Source organism: Strigops habroptila, assembly GCF_004027225.2.
Source record: "Strigops habroptila isolate Jane chromosome 13 unlocalized genomic scaffold, bStrHab1.2.pri S16, whole genome shotgun sequence".
Taxonomy (NCBI): Eukaryota; Metazoa; Chordata; class Aves; order Psittaciformes; family Psittacidae; genus Strigops; species Strigops habroptila.
The window spans coordinates 11157521-11178126 of record NW_022651054.1 but is presented as its reverse complement, the minus strand read 5'-3'; the positions used below and the strand labels follow the sequence as shown (position 1 = coordinate 11178126).

General features: G+C 44.4%; 1 protein-coding gene and 1 long non-coding RNA gene across 4 annotated transcripts in view; one reads left to right on the top strand and one right to left on the bottom strand.

The window, feature by feature from the left end:
• The window catches only part of NF1 (neurofibromin 1), a 75219-nt gene extending 62172 nt beyond the window's left edge, over nt 1–13047 (top strand). The window contains 16 exon segments of the mRNA XM_030472693.1: nt 366–580; nt 782–843; nt 959–1073; nt 1899–2000; nt 2939–3079; nt 3440–3566; nt 3718–3849; nt 4360–4495; nt 5270–5427; nt 6319–6441; nt 7127–7254; nt 7953–8053; nt 8934–9076; nt 9505–9551; nt 9685–9901; nt 10211–13047. Of these exon segments, the coding sequence (XP_030328553.1) occupies nt 366–580; nt 782–843; nt 959–1073; nt 1899–2000; nt 2939–3079; nt 3440–3566; nt 3718–3849; nt 4360–4495; nt 5270–5427; nt 6319–6441; nt 7127–7254; nt 7953–8053; nt 8934–9076; nt 9505–9551; nt 9685–9901; nt 10211–10353 (2090 nt within the window). The 3' untranslated portion in view covers nt 10354–13047.
• LOC115602013 lies at nt 12541–20575 on the bottom strand. 3 transcript variants are annotated; one of them, XR_003989560.1, is made up of 3 exons: nt 20523–20575; nt 18164–18315; nt 12541–16830 (listed from the first exon to the last, which is right to left on the bottom strand). It is a non-coding gene; the product is annotated as an uncharacterized LOC115602013 (long non-coding RNA). The 3 variants fall into 3 exon arrangements; XR_003989559.1 differs by lacking the exon at nt 20523–20575 and adding an exon at nt 18476–18687; XR_003989558.1 differs by lacking the exon at nt 20523–20575 and having other exon boundaries at nt 18164–18687.
• Between the last annotated feature and the right edge of the window lie 31 nt (nt 20576–20606).

The window sequence follows — 20606 nt, the reverse complement described above, 5'->3', positions numbered from 1 at the left end:
CAAAAGCAGCATTTGATTGCAGCTTGAACTTGCAGCACGGTTGGTATTTCAGAGCAGGAGCTCTCCAGGTTCCCATTTTATGAATCCGTGTGAGAAGTCTCACAGAACCACATCTTTAAAGAAGCTTCTTTCGACCTGTTTTTAGAATACACCATCCCAGTGGTTGGCTTCAACCGTCTGTGCAACAGACTATGGTTGTTGTGGGATACTCTGAGAGAAGTAGCAAAGACAAGAGTGATGGAATGTGCAGGGTGACCTATAGGATGATTCTCTGCTTTGGTATTCATGGGAGGGTGAGATGCAGTGTTTGAAACATGGGTTGAATTTCAGTGGTTTAAATCTAATACTAAACATTTCTTCCTCAGAGGAGACCAAGCAAGTTTTAAGGCTGAGCCTGACCGAGTTCTCTCTGCCCAAGTTTTATTTGCTGTTTGGAATCAGCAAAGTGAAGTCGGCCGCGGTCATCGCGTTCCGCTCCAGCTACCGAGACAGGTCCTTCTCTCCTGGCTCCTACGAGAGGGAGACTTTTGCCCTGACTTCATTGGAAACTGTTACTGAAGCATTGCTGGAGATCATGGAGGTACGTGGCTCAAAGCAAATAACCCCTGAGGGCCAGTGGCACTGCTTGTGCTTCCTGCAGGCAAGCAGTGTAGGGATGTACTTCCCAGGATGTGGTAAGGGATATTAAAGTACTTGACTTCTGAGAACTGAACTCACTGCACAGTCTGAATTTTGAAAGTACTTAATGTTACATGTATTCAAACAATATAATTCTTTTTAGGCATGTATGAGGGATATTCCAACATGCAAGTGGCTGGACCAGTGGACTGAACTAGCTCAAAAGTATGTGACATATCACAGACCATAACCCCCGCCTGCCTGTGCACACATAGAATTGTCAGCTTTTCCTTACTCAGCCTGGCTGTTGTCTCTCTGTTAATGCTCTGTTTCCTCACAGGTTTGCATTCCAGTATAACCCATCCCTGCAGCCCAGAGCACTTGTTGTCTTTGGCTGCATAAGTAAACGTGTGTCTCATGGACAAATAAAGCAAATAATCCGAATTCTTAGCAAGGTATGTGGGTCTGTGTCTGTTTTCCTGTGTGACTCCTAAATAGCTATTTTAGCTATTTTTAGCTAAATATTCGTATCAGATACAGAACTTGGCATAATTTGAGAATACGTATTTTTTCCAAGCCTGTTGTTTTATGGAACTGACTGATGGGAAATGCACTTCATGTAGACCAAGCTTTTTATTTTAAATCGATTTGGTGGCAGTAAGTTTTGTCACTGCTGTGACTTCTAGAGTAACAGTTTAAGATTTGAGATGCTGAGGTGGATCCAGAAGTTGGTATTTTCATAAAGGAGGAATGTTCTGTTGAGGCATTTAGCTGCATGCACATGATTCACAACTTCCTTGTTTTTAAAGGCAGTTAATAACCTAATGTGTTATAAATAAATACAATAACAAGCAGGACAGTCACTTAAAACTTTGAGCAGACTGCCTTGCTTGGTGCTGGTGCTCCATGTTCTCTAAAGAAGGCTGCATTCCATAGCATGGACACCCTGTGCTAAATGTGTTTCCTTTAAGCATTTTTTGAAGTTTATGTCCATAAAACTCTTAATTTGAACAGCATCTGAACTGTAAAAGAGATACTCTCTGATTCGTGCACCCTTACTTTTTATGCACACATTGTGCAGTTGCTTTCAGCAGTGCATGTATCACTTCTGTGTAAATATCCTTTTGCAAAAGTTCTTGAGAATTGGTTTAAAATGAGCTCAAACTTTGGAAGCTAATTGAGAGTAACAATTATTTAGAGCTTTGATCTTCTTTATACAAAGCAGAATCTAATTATGATTTTATTTTTAATTACTTTTTTTCTTTTCCCTCTACACAAAGGGACTTGAGAGCTGTTTAAAAGGGCCTGATAATTACAACAGCCAAGTTCTGATAGAAGCTACAGTTATAGCCCTCACCAAGCTGCAGCCTCTTCTTAACAAGGTAAAAAACTGGATTTTTAGAGTTAGCAGAGAACATAGTTTGTAAATTAAATATACAATTATGGGTATAATCTTAACAATATAAGTGAATGTTGGGGCATCTGAAGTTCATGCTTCGCTGCTATGACTCATGACCAAAATGCTACAGATGTTTGCACGTGGGACCTGTGCAATGGCTTTAAAAACACCTCAGCCTGAGGTGTTCTGCTCCATCAAGCAGTGCTGTGGCTGATGGCGTGCAGGCCGCCAGCGGCTGTCTGAAGGTTCTCAGCCTTGGCTGCCAGTGTTTGCTTGCCAGCACAGGCCTGTCAGGGCACGGCTTGTAGTGTGTCTGTAGAACGTCAGTCTGCTCTGATTTGCGACTACCTTGGCCATCTGTGTGGTACTTTGAAGTTCATGATGTGAGCAGCATTCCAGTAGATATTCCAGTAATGAAGAGCCTCAGGTATCTACTATTAATACATAAAACGTGTTCCTAGAAAAATCTGCTGCTTGAGACCCCAGGATGTGTTGAATGGCAATTCCTCCTGTGTGCTTTTTTGATCTGGAGTAGAAATTGCCTGGCTAGTCTTGTGTACAGAGTTGCAATCTATTTTCAACGTGTGCTCGCAATCTGGTAACAGAGGACAGGTTTCTGTTCAGTCTGGTGTGAGGCATGATGTGTCTGACGCGTTGTGAGCAAGGGAAGGAGTACAAGAGAGAAGGGATGGCTTGAGGGGAAATAAAAGGCTTGAAATTAATTCACTTTCTACCATTCACCTGTTAAGTGCATGAAGACGACAGGTTCATATGAACATCTGTGTGTTGGAGTGGATGTGGCTGAGGACAGAACTGGCTACAGGAAGGATTGTAATGATGTACAAACCCGTGTGTCAGTCCCGTTTGTCTTTCGTTTACAGGAACTGACTTGAAAATCGGGCTTTTTCTCTTTCCCTCCAGGACTCACCGATGCACAAGGCCCTCTTCTGGGTAGCCATGGCAGTGCTGCAGCTGGATGAGGTAAACCTGTACTCAGCAGGTACAGCCCTACTTGAGCAGAACCTGCACACCCTGGACAGCCTTCGAGTATTCAACGACAAGGTAAGCTGTTAGCAACCAGCTCTGACTGACACGGGGTTTATGTGAGCATAACTGTTATATGTGAGCAGATCTGTTATAACATGAAAAAGCCACAACTCCTTGTCCTCGTGGACACTGGGTAAGCAACTAAAACTGAAATTTGCATTCAGAATTGTTTCACTTGGGTAAAACCATAGTAAAACTGAGATGTAGAGATAAAGCTCTTACAATCGTGTCCTGAACTGGACAGAAATTGATGGATGTGTTCTGTTCAAAGGTGTGTTTGGTATTTTAGAGTAAGCTCTTAAAATTATTGCGTCACTATTAAAAAGAACACCTTGAGATATCATGAGTAACTCTTGTGGTTTGTTTTCCTGTCAGAGCCCGGAAGAGGTGTTCATGGAGATCAGGAGACCCCTCGAGTGGCACTGCAAGCAGATGGACCATTTTGTTGGGCTAAATTTCAACTCCAACTTCAACTTTGCACTAGTGGGACACCTCCTGAAGGGTAAGAACACATCTTCCAATTTCTGTTAGTCTTGTGCTTCCTTACCCTTCATGTGAGGTGTCCTGAGAGCATGCTAGTGAACATCCTAGTGCTTCGTAAATATGCACTGAACATTAAATACAATATTTGGTTTCTCAACCCCATTTCTTAGGGTACAGGCACCCTTCTCCTACCACTGTAGCAAGAACTGTGAGGATTTTACACACACTACTAGCTCTGGTTAACAAGCACAGGAACTGTGACAAGTTTGAGGTGAACACCCAGAGCGTGGCTTACCTGGCAGGTAAAATCAAAGCAGCAAACTTTGTTCTCAGTTTGTGCTGACTGAAAAGGAATGGATTCTTGTGGGAATTCTTATGGGTTTAGGTTGATAAAATTGTACCAACATGAAGGACACTTGTAAGTGGAGATGGACGAGGGGCCAGGCTGGGCTGGGGTGCATCAGTGACAGCATCTGGGGGGGCTGAAGGCAGCTCTGGAAACACTTCAGAGAGGCTGAAGGTTTCTTGGTTTAAGCACTGCAGTGTGTGCCTTAGAACGTTCCAATTCCTGGAGATCTACAAACAGAAATAGTGACCGTGTGAGGCCAAATGTTTAAATCATGTAACTGTAACTAGATGGGGATTAGAATTCTTTTTAAATGACCTGGTTTTAATCAGTACAAAGACGACCACTGAGATGTAAGCACGGCGTACGGAAATGCACACAGCAGAAGTTTGAAGAGGATGGGATGTTGCTTACCTTCAGCGCTGCCTCTGTGCAAAACTTACATTGGCTTTCTTTGGATTTTTAGCTTTGCTGACAGTGTCTGAGGAAGTTCGAAGTCGCTGCAGCCTAAAACACAGGAAGTCTCTCTTGTTGACAGACGTTTCAATGGAGAATGTTCCCATGGATACATACCCCATACATCACAGTGACACTAGCTATAGGTTGGTTGTCTAACTTTTAGATATTTCACACACATTTCAATGTCTGTTTCCTTTAATAAGTTATCCAAAGGTAACCTGTGGTATATTAAAAACTGAAACCCACATCAATAAAGCTAAGTTAATGTTCTGTTAGTGGTTCCAGAGCAATGTGCTGGTTACACTGTGATCAAGAGTCACAGAGAAATTTGTGTATCAAAATTCATATAGATTTAATCTGAGGTCTGTAAAGCTATTGCAAAGCTTAACTGCTTTGGAGGTTGTTAAACTCTTTGCTAACATCTTTCTACAAGACCTAATTTCACCCCATTTATATTTTAGAAGGAAGTTTTGTTTGTCCTTTTATAAGTAGTCACTTTATCCATGTCATTGGAAAATCTTAAAACCCCTTGGAGCCTGTCTATATGCAGCCACAGAGAGAAGCTGAGAAACCCACCTCAAAGTGATGGGGAGAGCCAGTTTCTCTCAGTAGGGAGCACTTTACTCAGTGTCTCTCAGTGTCCAGTTTCATCCTGCCTTGTAGGCTGATTTGCTTGTGTTCTTTTCATTGCTTTATTGTTTACCTCTTCAGCCTTACACCCCTATCAGATTGTTAGTCTTCACTAGTCAGACAGTTTTGCAAGCAAAGTAATTCCTATTTCTTTATATGTGTTTTGGGGAGATTAACCTGTTAGGCAAGATGGGTTTAATAAAGAGTAGTTTGATTAGTTGAACAGTTTATGCCTAAATATGCACAGTTTTAAAGATTTTCCTAATTTAATTTCTCTGCACTTTCAGGACACTAAAGGAAAATCAACCCTGGTCATCACCAAAGGGGTCAGACAGACACCTGGCTGCCAGTTACCCGACAGTGGGACAGATAAGCCCTCGAACACGAAAATCCATGAGTTTGGATATGGGGCAGCCGTCACAAGCGAACACTAAAAAGCTTCTAGGTTATTCAGATAACTAATTTACTCATTTGTCTACAGAGTACCCCAGGGAGTGTTACTGGAGAGAAATTATACTTGTATTTGTTCTGACTTGAAATGCTTATTCCCTATTCAGAGGAATGTATACAGTTCCTACAAAGTACAATTACAGAACACTGTACAGTTAAAGAGGACTAACTCAGTTCTTTTGATCACAAAGGGGGGAAGCAAGAGTGACACTCAAAATGTGTGTGTTGAAGCAGAGGAAAAAGGGAAAAAAGGAAGAAAAAAAGATATTCGAGACACTAAAGGTTCATAGTGCCAATGTTCTGCCACCAGCCCTCTTTCACCAAAACCAAGAAGCCAAATACCTTAGCTTAGCTGCTATATTGAGTTCTAGAAGAGAGGGTCCCAAAACATTTTACATGTTTTGTAAGCAATCTGATTTTTATTCATGGCTTCTCAGTGCATCACGTGTACAAGCAGAGTCTCGGTGTCAGAGAAACAAGATGAGTTGCTTTGTGTAACTTGTGGGTACCCTTCACATTACCTGGTATACGTGGAAGAAGAGGAGCGTTATTTCATTATGATCCTGTTACTGCTTCCTTTTCAGTAATCCCATTTTGGCATGTTTATTGGATGTGATGTGGTGACCGGGAAACCATAGCATGCCCCAGCATACATCTGAGTAAACTGCATGCTTCCCTCATACATACTGTGAAGCATTTTGGAACCTGTGATGGAGAGCGGCATGGTGTGATCGTATTTTCTTTACCATCCCTGAAAAGGGTGAAAACGTCCCCAGATTCCTGTCAATACGTTGTAGATAGGAGAGTAGCGTGGCCAGAAAATCAGAAAAAGTTAGAATATGGATCTAGGTTTAATGATTTTAATTGCCTGATAAATTGTTTTTAGGTACAAGGAAAAGTTTTGACCATTTGATATCGGACACAAAGGCTCCTAAAAGGCAAGACATGGAATCTGGAATCACAACGCCTCCCAAAATGAGGAGAGTAGCCGAAAATGATTATGAAATGGGTGAGAAACAGGACTAACATTTTAAGAATAATACTAATTATAAATGCTTTGTATGCATATACAAAGAATTATTTCTAAATTCAGTGTTTATTTGCGTAGGACACTACAAGGTAAGGGAGAAATATCTTTCTCAACAGTGGCTTCCGGAGAGCAAAGTCTTCCCTATCACTAGGGACTGAGGTTTGAATTAGAGTTGCTGAGTTTGCAGCTGTAAAGCTGTACATACAGGAGTGGAATGAAATAGACCAAATCTGGCTTTTTCTGAGTTAACAAACCCAAGCTGCAAATTCCCGCAGGAGATGGAACGTGACCTAATGCCTCGAATGCCTCTCTTCATCTTCTCCCACATCTGCTTCCTGTGCCCCCACCCCCAATTGCAATGCAAGACCAGGGTTCTGCTCTCGTGCCTGATGGCAGTCTGCTGCCGGAGCCGGAACGTGGGACTTGCCACCCCTGGGCCTGTATTTCACTGACGAGGAAATTGGGGTTATTGTTGACCATTTGATAACACATCCCATGGAACGGTCCAGCGCTGCCAGTATTCCAGCGTAGCTGTTGCTTTTCTACTTTATGAATGCTGGTGAACTCAAAGTTTGCATATGACTGAGTTCATTGTGCAAGAGCTGATTCTGTTTTGGTTGGGGTTGCTTTTGCTTTGGATGAGTTGCTCTTTTTTATCTGGCAGAAACCCAGAGAATATCACCACAGCAGCACCCACATCTGCGAAAGGTCTCTGTGTCCGAGTCAAACGTCCTCCTAGATGAAGAAGTCCTGACTGACCCCAAAATTCAAGCGCTGCTGCTTACGGTTCTTGTAAGGTTTCTTTCTGTCTATTCCCTGTTATTTTTTGATACTCTTATCTTGCAAAGCAGCTCCTTGCAGGGTTTCTAACTTCACATGGATCATTATCCCTGTGATGTGCAAGTCGATTCTTTTGTTCCAGCTTTCTAGGAATCACTATTAGAAAAGTGTTTAAATGCTCCTTGAGAGCAAATACTGAATTTTCATTGTTCCATATTGCTTTGTAGAACTTGTCCAACAATTGTCCCTTTTTCCTGGCAGATTATTATCACAGACTAATTTAGTATGATAAAATGATAGTAATGTATTATACTTCTAAAGACAAGAAGTGCAAGCTGTTGGAATCCCAGCATAATTCAGTTCTAAAATGATTAACTGTTAATAGGGGTACAGTATGATGGTGCTTTCTACAGATGGACCAATCCAGTTGCCATTCCTGAGGTAATTCACAAAGATTCAGTAGCCCACTTTTGACAAAAAACAACTAGCTAAATATTTTTCAAAATAGAAGCTATTACCAACTGCTTTTATTATTTCCTACATACACGCAAAATGACTTGATTCCATGTCCAGAGAGGACACAAATGAATCTTTTGTAATGCTGCTTTCTGCTATTCAGAAATCTTAAAAACTTAAACTACAACAACAAAGCCTGTAACTATTCAACCTAAATTACAAGTGTGCTAATTTAATCCTTTTTATTGTAACAGGCAACATTAGTGAAGTACACTACTGATGAGTTCGACCAGCGGATTCTGTACGAGTATTTAGCAGAAGCCAGTGTTGTCTTCCCAAAGGTCTTTCCTGTTGTGTAAGTATCCAACACTCCCTTTATGGGGACTCTCTACTTGGCCCTTCCTTTAAAAGATCTGCACCAGGACAAGCATGTACAAAGGACTTACTCATCTGTCCATGGCTTGCTGGGACAAATGTCCATAGCAGTTTGAGAATCGTCCTTTTCCCCTATGTTAAACTAATCTAATGCTCTTCCTAGGCCAGGCGTCCTCAGGTACCGCTGCTGCTGGTGGTGCTTCACCCCAGTCACACTCAGGTTTTTTACTTAGCACCCCAAGTGCCTCTCAAAACCGCTTCAAAGCACAGGTCAGGATACTCTGGTATTTCTTCAGATACCTGTTGAAAGTAGTATTCGCTGGAGTCAGTCTGTGTAAGGGAAACCCAACAACTGGGACTTAAGATGAGTAGACTTTTAAAGCTGACCTGAGCATGATTTAAAAATCATGCTGCTATTTTCTGGCGTTATAAATGGCAAAGTACATACAAGTTGTGTGAGTTATTGAAACCACAGTTGTAACTAACTGGCATTTGTATTAACAAACCCCATGTGTGAGACCTGAAGGCAGCTCCATTGAGGGAGTACTGCCACAGGGTGAAAAATTGCTTTGAAATTGCAGCTCTGAAATGTTCCCAAATCCAGTGAATTGGTTTTTAGTTGAAAATAATGAAACTCTTTGCAACGTAAAGTGTGAGGTAAATGCTCCAATGGGTCACATTGTCAGTGCAATCCTTTGGAAGTGTCGCACACTGAACATGCGTAGGAATTGTGTTGTACTTCTGAAATCACTAAGATTTTGAAAATCCCACCTTAACTGCTGTTCGCTGAAGTCATTTGGGAACTGCAGCTGTATTTGTATTTAATGAACAAAATATAAGCTGCTTCTCTTTTTCTTCAGGCACAATTTACTGGATTCCAAGATCAATACCCTCTTATCGCTGTGCCAGGATCCAAATTTGTTGAATCCAATTCATGGGATTGTTCAGAGCGTTGTCTACCATGAAGAGTCGCCGCCCCAATACCAAACTTCTTATCTACAGAGTAAATATTTTTCCTTGTTTTTAAAAGCAGCCATATTTTATGTTAGATTTACTACTGACAGTGTTTTGGAACTGCAGCTCTAAATAGAACACTCAGTTGCTCTTGCGTGGCATCTTGCCAATGTCATATATTCTTGTAAACAGAAGAGTTTGCATATTACAAACCCTACTGCCATGAATATTAAAGCTGCTCACTGCTGTTGTGCTCTGAAAATTCAAAGTACTACACCAGCTGTGTGTGTAAAAAGAAGTTGAAACTCAGTATTGTGTCTACTAACCAATTTGCAGAAATACAGACCAGGAGTGGTGGTAAATGATGAGTTTAAGTTTAACCCTGTAAGGTAGGGGTTGGTAAATTCCATAGTTTCTAGTTGTTTTCTGTCAGTTGAGAACTGTGTGCTTGTGGTAACATTTGATTTGTTGTTGTAGGTTTTGGATTTAATGGGTTGTGGAGGTTTGCTGGCCCCTTCTCTAAGGTAAGAGCAGTACACTCTCTGTAAGTTTCTGTATAGAGCACGCTGCTGCTCCGGGAAGGGTGCAGATCATGACAAATCACAGAATTTCTAGAGAAAAGAACCAATCTCTTTCTTTTGTCCCCACCATACACAGCAAACACAAATCCCGGACTATGCTGAGCTCATAGTGAAGTTTCTTGATGCCTTGATTGACACGTATTTGCCTGGAATTGATGAGGAAACCAGTGAAGAATCCCTCCTGACACCCACCTCTCCGTATCCCCCCGCAGTGCAGAGCCAGCTGAGCATTACTGCTAACCTCAACCTTTCCAATTCCATGACCTCGCTTGCAACCTCCCAGCACTCCCCAGGTCAGTGGCTGTTCTGGTCCATCTTGAATTCACTGCTTTTGTAGCCAGACACTCAGCCTCGTTGTGTCTTTGGAGGGGTTTATACACCAGTATTTCAGATGTTGGGTTTTATCGTTTTATCCAGCGCAAAAGTTGTCTTCCAGGTCATTCCACATAAGCTAATACCCTGCTTAGAACAACCCTCTGCATGTCACCATGGCAGAATTCAGTGGCATCTGGACTGCGCCGTCCCTCTTGGTCCAGGCTGTTGGTCCCCCTCTGGGGCTCCAGGATGCAGCAAGACTAACCCCAGTCCTTGTGTTTCCCCAGGGATCGACAAGGAGAACGTGGAGCTCTCGCCCACCGCCGGGCACGCCAACAGCGGGAGGATGCGCCACGGCTCCGCGAGCCAAGTGCAAAAGCAGCGCAGCACGGGCAGCTTCAAGCGGCACAGCATCAAAAAGATCGTGTGATTGATCCTCCCTAATCCTTTTAACTTTCTGTTTGGAGACTGACGGGCGCACGCGGGCCCCTCGCAGAGGCCCTCACCGGTTGTGATGCTGCACTTAACTTTTAAAGTTCCATCCTGTCAGCCGTGTTGCCAGATGATCAACTCTTGAAACATTGCCTGAATTTTAATGCCTTCATTTCTTTCCTTCTGTTTCTGGTTTAAGTCAGTGTTTCAGAACCGCTCATGTAGATCCTGACGGACTTTGCAGCCGAAGGAGGTGTGGAGTTCTTTAACACTGCAGAACCCTGTCGTGTCCAAACTCAAAAGCCATTGCCTGTAGACAGTTCTACCTTGCTTCTGTTGTCTGCCTTGGTTGCCTCTCCTCTAGAGGGAAGTGTTCGTCCTTAACCCTTTTGCACACTTTTCAAGGTGGTGGCTTTATGAGCCAGGGGAAGTTACTATAATCCTGGTTTTAATTCAAACCTGTAAGATTTTTAGCTGTGGACTTTTTTTTACCATACTTTAAAAGAAACTTAGGATAGCTGCAGTACAGTGAGCTTAACCAGAAGTGGTGGATTAGGTTAAATTTCTAGTAATCAGCAATAAATTTGAGAGGAGAAGGAGGCCACGTGAGTCTCTTCCATTCCCCACCCCAAGTTTCACATGCTTGGACTGTGTATGGACCAGACTGGACAAACTGGCTTTTTTCCAAAGCAGATTTTTTTGCTGTACTTTAACTGCACTAAACAGGTTGTATAGTGCAAAGAAAACCATCGAGAACTGACTATTATGCTGTCATTGTAGCAGTCTTGAAAACTTATTGCTTCTTTTTTCCATTTAGCATATACTTTAGTTTTGCCCTTCCCAACAGCATGCACCTTTGAGGAATTCCTGGCAGAATAACCAGTGGGGTGTGTGGGGAATCCAGTGAATTAAATTTCCAGCTCTGGGAGATGGCGTTTGGCAAAGCTGCTTTCCTGCTGCCCGAGCAGCGCTGCAAAACCAGCAAGGTTTGCTTAAGGAGGTGATCCTGCCCCTCTACTCTGCTCTTGTGAGACCTCACTTGGAGTACTGCGTACAGTTCTGGTGTCCTCAACATAAAAAGGACATGGAGCTGTTGGAGCGAGTCCAGAGGAGGGCCACGAGGATGATAAGAGGGCTGGAGCACCTCCTGTATGAAGACAGGCTGAGAGAGTTGGGGCTGTTCAGCCTGGAGAAGAGAAGGCTGCGTGGTGACCTCATAGCAGCCTTCCAGTATCTGAAGGGGGTCTACAAGGATGCTGGGGAGGGACTCTTCCTTAGGGACTGTAGTGGTAGGACAAGGGGTAATGGCTTCAAACTTACACAGGGGAAGTTTAGATTAGATATAAGGAAGAAGTTCTTTACAGTGAGGGTGGTGAAGCACTGGAATGGGTTGCCCAGGGAGGTTGTGGATGCTCCATCCCTGGCGGTGTTCAAGGCCAGGTTGGACAGAGCCTTGGACCACATGTCCAAGGGCAAGGTGTCCCTGCCCATGGCAGGGGAGTTGGAACTAGATGATCTTAAGGTCCTTTCCAACCCTTACGATTCTATGATTCTATGATTCTAAGGTACATGAATTTAAAGATAACTGACACTGTGTGGGGTCCAGGTTACATGTGAATGTTTGCAGTGCAATTCCTGGTGTCAGTCCAGACGTCCGCAGCCAAACCTGTCTCGCAGAACTCTCCTGGGCTTTCATTTCGTGAGGGTTTGTGCTTGGGGGTTACACAGAACTGAAGCTGCTGTCGCTGTGAAGGACCTGTCAGCTCAGTCGTGCGTCGCCGTGGACGGCTGTGAACGTGCTGCTATGTCAGTGAGGTGTAAGGCGCAGCGCTGGGTGCTGCGGGTGCTCAAACGTGCTGGGTGCTGGTCTTGGGGCAAGCAGGAATCCTGGCCAAGGGCCCATCCATCAGCTGGGTGCTTGCTGGAGGGCTCTGCATCTCCTGCTAAAGAACAGCTAAACTCCCCAGTGCCAGATCCCTGGTTTGTGTTAGATCTGCAAGTGGCTTTAAAGGAAAAAAAAAGGCATATCCACTAGATAAAGTAACCTCCTCTAGTGCAATTTCCTTAGTGGCTTTCAGTAAATCAAACTCCACAGCTAAATTATTAGAGAATGGTACAAGTAAGTGTTGAGACTTTATTGCTATCGCACATAATTCACATGTATCCACACAGTAACAATGTAACATGTATGTAAATAAAAATACCTTTATTGTATTGATTCCTAAAATAACACTTTAATTTCTTTAATTTGTTTACAGTCCTGGAAAAACTATGAACACAAACTTAATATGCAAATAGTTTGCCAAAACAAGAGGAAAACTTAGATTTAGCAGTCTTGGAATAGAGACGCTGGGAAAGGCGAAGGCTCGTGCAGTTAACCAAATCTCTTTATTCCTGGTCAGTCGGCGCTGCGGTAGGAATGTGGTTACTGAGCTGACGTGGGACTGTGAAAGGGGTTGTGAGCTGAGTGCAGGAGGAGAGCAGTGGCTGGGGCTGTGCACAGACAGCTCCAGGAGTCACCGATACAAAAGCTGTTCTCATCTCATACGTCACGTTGCAAAGAGCCACCTTCAGCATCGCTGCCAGTGAGTGCTTGTTAGACCGCATCGAGCTCATTCCAGCCCTTTCTGCTGTGCTGAAGACAATGAATTGTAGAAGCCTGAAGATTTGTAGGTAGGAGGGAAAAAGAATCTCTTGTAAAAGTAATTTGCTGTTAGAAAAATGTAGTTTTCAGTTTTCTCCTACCAGCAGATTTTCTTTAAACAGAAATAGTAATTCCAGATGAACTACCAAATGGGTTTTGTTTGACTGGGAGCATGAGAGCACCTCTTTCAAGATTTTTGCATTGCCTCTATAAAAAGGGTCCTTAAATTAATGCATTGTTTGAAACACACAGAATGTGAAATCAACATGGAAGGGATTAAAATTACCTTTCCTGTGAGAACTATTCCAGGCTCTCAGTTCCAGCTGAAAAAACCTGGTATCTTCATAAAGGAAGTGAACAAAACTTAATTTATTCTATTTCCTGGAAGGAGGGGGAGTCATTTCATGTCTTCACTGCATGGCTCAGTGAGAGGACCTGAACTTTCTTAGAGCAGGGGTGTCAAACACGTGGGTCACGGGAGCTGAATGTGGGTGTAATTACAGCCGATGGCCAAGGTTTATTTTGGGATCACGTGCGCTCTGATACACGGGAACGTCATCTCCCAGTACCAGTGGTTGGGAAGCTTGTGCTTAGCTCAAGGAGGGGACCACAGCCTTTCTTCACTGATGAAACTCCTATTAGTAATTAGTCGTTCAGTGCCTTACTGTCACATGCATCCCTTGGCCTGCTCCCTGTAACAGCCAGTGCTGTTATTTTGCCTTTTTGTTTTCTTGCTCGCATCTTCCTTCATTTGTTCTCTTTTCCTGGTTTTTCTCCACCCCGCTGTGTTTCGTTACGGTGAGCACCCCTCAGTTCCCAGTCCGGCCTGCTTCCGTCCCCTCCTTGCCCATTACTCCTCTATGCTCGTGCTGATCAGCAGGTAGTTAGTTGCTGATGAGGATTTGAACCTGACCGAGCGAGCAGGAGACAGATCCAAGCGTTCCGACCTTCGAGTGGCTCCTGCAGGCAGCCCGTGGGCTTCCAGGCAGTCGCTGCTGCATGGGCTGCTCGAGGCACTCCCTGCAGGCTGCTCCTGCAGCACGGAGTCAGTGTACTTGGACATGAGACTTGGCTTCAGGAAAACCCGGGTTTAACAGGCGGCCCATGTGAGGACATCATGGGGACTGTACGTTTGACACCCCTGGTTTAGAACACGTTACCCATCACGCACTAACTACAGTTAAGTACTGTAAAGATGATTAACATTTTTGTTTGTGTTTGTATTTTCCCTGACTTAAAGATAATTCAGTAGTATTTGAATAGTGCATAACCTACCTGTTAATTATGCCAATGTTTCTGCTTTAATGTGCATGAGGTTTCCAAGAACAGGAAACATTTCACCTAAGTATTGTGGACCCGGGAGCATTCCAGTGCTCTATTCCTAACTGGGTTGTAGGTTTTAGGGTCTTTTCTGTTCCATTCTGAGGTTAATTTCTTTTCCAATGTAATGAAGCACGTCTTATTGTTATGCAACAAACTTACCACAGAAAGTCACTTTTAGTGTTGGTCCCACCATTTTTTTTTAATGCAGTATATTCACCTGTAAATAGTTTTTTGTGTAAAATTTGACAGAAAAGTATATTTACTACACTGTAAATACATGTGACAATATATTGTATTATTTTGCTTTTTTTGTAAAGCAGTTAGTTGCTGTATATGTATAACATACAAATTTGATTATTCTAGTGTTAGTAACTGTTAACTACTACTACTCCTTCCTGCTGTTGCGTTATGTCATTTAAGAAAAGATGCTGTGTACTATAAACTTACACTGTGTATGATACCTTACTATTTCCATTTGGGCCTCAACTTTGAAACTGTTTCCTTGATCCACAATCCTGTTGCTGTTGTAAGCAGGCGTGTGATGGCTGGCAGGAGCCCGGCCAAGTCAAACAGAGGTGGCAACTGTAGGTAAAAGGGTAGAAACCTGGGTTCAGACAACTGTTGTTCACCCCCTTTCCCCTCATGTATGTACTTCCCTTTTTTTTTGAAGTAAAATGTAAATTCAACCTGCTTCAAGTTGTTTGAAGGTCATTCACTTGTGCTGCGGGATGAAGTTGGTGTATTCTGCAATCCCTTCTCTGTGACAGTGAGATTTGGATGGGTTCTTGGGGTCTGACCAAGGGCCTCATTGGCACAGGTGTGGGATCAGCCCTAATCCCAGGCCTCAAACCCCCCTTTTTCTGGGGAAAATTAGAATCGAGTTGAACTCCAGTATCTGGGATTTGTCTTTCCAGCATGGTGCTGCTCTGTGTGGGTCATCTTGCACACTTCTAAGTAATGGCAAAACTGATTGCCTGAGGATAACCGAGGACAGAATTTGGACAGAATAAAGCCCACTGTCATGAATTTCATGTCACTTCAATAAGATTATCATAATTGAATAATAAATCAGAATATTTCTTTTTAAATTGTAAATTTAATATTTTAATAAAGCAGCTGCTTGGTCTTTAAAGAACATTTCAGTATAATTTGTCTATTTGAGCTTTTCTAGCTTAGAAGCTTGAAGTTTCAACTGTCAGGCAACTTTTATGACAAATAATTAATCAAATCTATTTTTCTTTTAGGGGAATATATTACTTTCCTATTAAAAATGTATAAGTACTTATATTCTGGCTTTGTGAATCGTAAAAGGATGTAAAAACACATTAAAGCGTGACTGCATTGACTACTTCTGAGACATCTTCTTGTTCCTGTACACTGAACATACCCCTAGGCCCACTGAGCTGCAGACAGACAGACAGACATTGTGCACTGGCCTGGTAACTCGCTGCAGTGCTGCTGTGCTGGAGGGAGTGCACGAATGGAGGAGCTTCTGCATGGTTCAATGGCAGGAGCACGTTTTCTTTCCTTTAGAGGAAATGTTCATTAATCCTAAAGCAGAAGCAGCAGCACTGCCTGGAGTGGGGAGCCACACGGGACACGTTTCCTCCACAACACCGCTGCTAAAAACATTTTTAAGTACCTCTCTTTGAGCAGTTGAGCTTCCCTGCTCCTCGAGCTCACAAAACACACTCTAGCCACAGTGAAGGAATGAAAGGAGGAAGAGTTTTATTTTAGTTACGTCTTTACACAGTTAGAAAACCTTTTTAGGGAAAAAATTGCACCCTTGGAGCAAGCACTTCTGTCTTTTAGGAAATAGCCTCCAAATCCCTGCCCAGCTGCTGCCAGTGCTGCTAAAATATTTTACAAAGGAAAAAGATAAAGAAAAAATTCAGAACTTTCCTGATGTGGGAGTATAAATTCTGGCTTTGAGTTAAGTCGGGCAAAACTACAAGGAAGAGAAAGGAAGTTGTTATTCATGGGCAATAAGGCTGACCCTCAATGTGAGTGCCTATTACTAAGTATTACGCTGTCTCTGACTGGCAAAAATATTTCCAAAACCCTCTGACTTGGAATCAACTCTTCACAACATTCACATGAACATATGAAAATATATATTCTATAATATATTACAATTCAAAAATATATGAATATATAACCCAGAAGTTTCATACTAAGCTTTTCATTCCCTTAATAGAAGACTTTCTCAAGTAGGCTGAAAAAGTGCAAAGAAACATGCACAAACATTAAGAGCCCTTTCCCAAGGCTGGTGAGATGCTGCCACTACAGGAAACAGTGGTGCCAATCTTGTGATGACTGTGATGCCTCTGACTGCCTGCAGCCCCGACAGGATGAGCCTCACCTTGGGCTGCCCCGCAGCTGTGAGACGCCGGCCTCAGGAAGTGCACCAGGTGCTAAGGGGAGCGCCCGTCCCGTCCGTCACAGTGAGCTGCCGTGAGGGTGGCCAGAGGAGAGTCTCTATTCCTGCTGCAGCTGGCTTGGGGCTACCTGTGAAGGTGACAAACACTGCTGTGGGTTAACTGCTGCTACAGCGACACAAAGCCACAGGCTGGACTTGATGATCTTAAAGGTCTTTCCCAACCTAGTTGAGTCTCTGATTCTATGGGATGAGATCTTGCACCCTACTATAGGATTAACTTCTACTGCTTCTTGAATGTCTACTTCAGCCACTGTCAAATGCTTTTTCTTTTCCTATCCCCCCTTTTGGCCCATCTGTAGAGGAACAGTGGACACTGAACACCCAACCTAAATCAATGAAACCTTCTAAGTCTCTGGGTGTCACAGAACTAAAGCCAACCCCTTGCAGCTACAAAGAGTGCTACTGGCCGTTCCATTTCAAAGCAAGGATAGCCTTTTCCCACTGCTAAAGTTCATGCTTTATAGGTGTGACTCCTTTGTGTCTTGGAACATTAGTTTCATCACTTGACTGCTGCTGTGTTTAACAAGCTCTCAAATGAAAACAAATCCCAGGTGGGTGGGGAGTGTAGAATAACATCTCCCATGGTGTGGCTTGTTAAAACAAGTACGGGTTTGTTCATCAAAGCAGTAATGAAGAAAAGAGTCTGATGATGCATCTTTAGGGATATTGAAATGATAGTGCTATAAATAGCTGTGAGTAACTAACTACATGTTCAGGAAAATCCCACCGAACTATTAAATTGTATTTTAATTTTTTCTCATAGCATTCTGTCCTTTGGAAGAACTAGAAATGTCTGTTCTGCTGCTTCTCCCCCCAGTGAGTGTGCGGAGAGACACATTCCCTGTGCACCAATTTAATATCTATGAAGTTCCTCCACTTGCATGGAAGAACAGTGTTCCTCCACTTGTCTGTGAAGTTCCTCCACTGTGCTCCCCAGCTCCCTGCACTATCAGCCAAGGTTTTTTCCCCTTTCTTGGTAATTCCCTTTCCCCTTTACTAAGTGGAGCTCACTGCGATACAGCCCTTCTCATTTCCCAGAGGCCTGGAGTGCATTAAGGGCAGCACCAGGCAAGAGGAGGCTTTCACTCTTCTCACAGTAGCAGCACAAGCAAAACGCTCTGTGTAGCGTGAGAGGGACCCACCCAACTGTCTACAAACGGGCATGACTGAACAGGGGCCAGAGACAGACAGTGGCTCTGAGCCAAAGAGGCTGGTTCAGAGCAACACAAAACATACAAAGGCTAAAAGGCCCCACCACGCAAACACACGTGAGGCTGTTGGGGTGGCTGAGGCACTGCAAAATGAGGGGAGGAATTTCTGCCCAAAACACTTGGCACCTGAGCCTCTGTGCAGTAGGGATCAAAGAGCAAAGTGTGCTGCTGAATCCTGCTGTGTACTCACGTGAAGAGATGCTCAGGGAAAGGGAGAAGAAGCCACCACCAGCTCTGTGTGCTCTGTCCTTCCAAAGGCTGCACTTGTTCCCCACAGCTGACTCCCTACTCCTCCTCCAGCCAGGCCCATCCTTGTTTTTAGCTCCTGGTCTCACACAGTTCCTGAAAGAGAGAAAAATTACTGCTCAAATCCCCTGCAAAGCAATTGGGCAAGTATACCTCTGCTGGCCTCAATCTGCCGGCTCTGTTTGAGATGTTAATGGCTACACCTCTAATTTGCAACAAAGAATAAATTGGCCTCAAGGATGCTGACATACCTTACCTGTTCTTTTCTCAATTTCAGTAATCCTTTTACTTTGTAGGGTGCCAATTTTCCTTGCTGGGAACATGTATTTGCTTTTTAAATGACCACGAAAATTGAACTAGCAGGTTAGAAAGCTGTTCCCCACTCAGGAGAAATTCAGACCCATGAACTGCTTCTGTAAGAAGAACGTGACATGTCAGACATGGAAGCAGTCAACCGTTCTGTTAGCACTCTTTGTTTTATTTGACATCACTGTCACTTTATTATTACTCAATAGAATATATTTTTCTTTTCGCTGGAGTAAAGCTTATGGCCTTTGACTGCTCTAAGAGCTCGGCTGTGCACTGCACACACAGCATGATACTGCGCTTGTCCCAGGAGCTTAAAATGTTTATGGTCACCATGTGTCTGACACAGGCTGCCCCTGTGACCTTGGAGAGATCTCCTAACACCCTCCAGCCAGGTGCCATCAACACCCCAACTGCCCGACTGTAACAGCCAAGGATGCATGTCAGTCAGCAGAATTCTTCACAAACTTCTGAGCTCTTCAGAATAAAGACATTAAAAGGGCAAAGTCTGAGAATTGCTGCATTTTTTCTGCTTCATGTGTCACCACTTTTAGTCTTTAAGCAGGTATTTATTATTAATTTCTGCCTGCTCTAAACAAAAATGTTGAGGCAGATCAGGAGCTTTTCATAGAAAAATACTTCCACAAATTACTAATTTCAGAAGGACAATCCTGCTCAAACATGACTGTGTTTTTCCTAAGTTACTCATTGACACTCTCTAATGTACTGCTTGCTGCATACATGTGTAAATAAACAACAGAGCAGGCTTAACTCCAGGCAGCCTGGTTAGTTAACCCAATCAAAGCAGCCCGGTGTCCTGCTGTTAAGGTGTTTACAACAGATTTCCTGCATCATTACAAGTGTAGAGCAGGCCGTTTACAGCCAGGCAGCTCACAGGGCTCTGCAGAATGAGAGACTTGGTTATTGGAAAAGGCACGGAGGTTTATAGTCTCACTTCTCCTTGCTCTGCTGTTCCCTTCCTGCCCTGAAGCCCCTTGCATGAGCCATCTCTCCCTGGCCTATTTCTGCCCTCTGACTTTGCCTCTGAGTTTCCAAAAGATAAAAAAGCAACCTAAGCTGTTCCAGTGGGAAATGCAGAGCTGTCTGGTGACAAACCGAGTCTCCTCTTTGCCGCACACAATGAAGAACCAGAGTGTGTGTGGGTAACATCCCAAGTATTTAACAATAAAGTGAAAACAAAACTCCCAATTAATTCCAGCTTTGTGCCACTGCAGCTAAGCAGTAACCTTGCCCGAACATTTTCATGCCTCACTGTGGTTCAGGCTTGGCAGCCAGCAGCTCCGGTCCTGCACTGCTGTGCCTGCTACCTAATGCACTTGCTTAGTAACGCGTTTCGTCACCAGCAAAGCATCCATAGCATGCCTACAGCTCTGTATAACACACGGGTTCACCTCTGCTTACTTCTTTGAACAGCATGGTGGAAGCCAGCAGCGTCTGGCTGTGTAAGGCGACAATCAAGGGCTTTGGCTCTGGGGCACAGATGAGCCTTATGATCCCAGGAGAGGACAGGAGTGAGCAGGATGAGGGTGCTCAGATGCAGCACTATGAGAGGAAACAGCCATTCCCAACCCTTTGAAGAAATGACTCAGGTACCCAGGCATGGCCGGAGCACAGGGCGCAGCAGGTCCTGCCAGGGAGCGGAGGCAGCTCGCCACCCCGCAGGAACCCCGGGGCAGAGCGCCCCGACGGGCCGGCTCTGAGGGCAGGAAGCGCTCCCCACCCGCCGGGCTGGAGGGGAGCCCCGCGGGCCGGGCCGCGCCAGCAACGGGAACCCTCCATTACAGCACCCCGGGCTGAGGGACACCGCAGGGGCGGCCATTGCGACCAGGGCTCACTAGGCCTCCGCGGCGCCGCTCCGCCCGCCTCATGCGGAGCGGGGCCCGTTCCCCACCGAATGGAGCGCGGAGGGAGGCAGCGAGGGACGGAGGCGGCCGGAGCCCGCCCCGAGCCACGGCAGGAGAAGAAGAAGCACGAACCGGAGCCACGGCCGCGCCGCCCGCCTCAGGCACCGGGCCCGGGAGCCGCGGGGAGTGCGGACAGCGCATGCGCAGCGTCTGAGG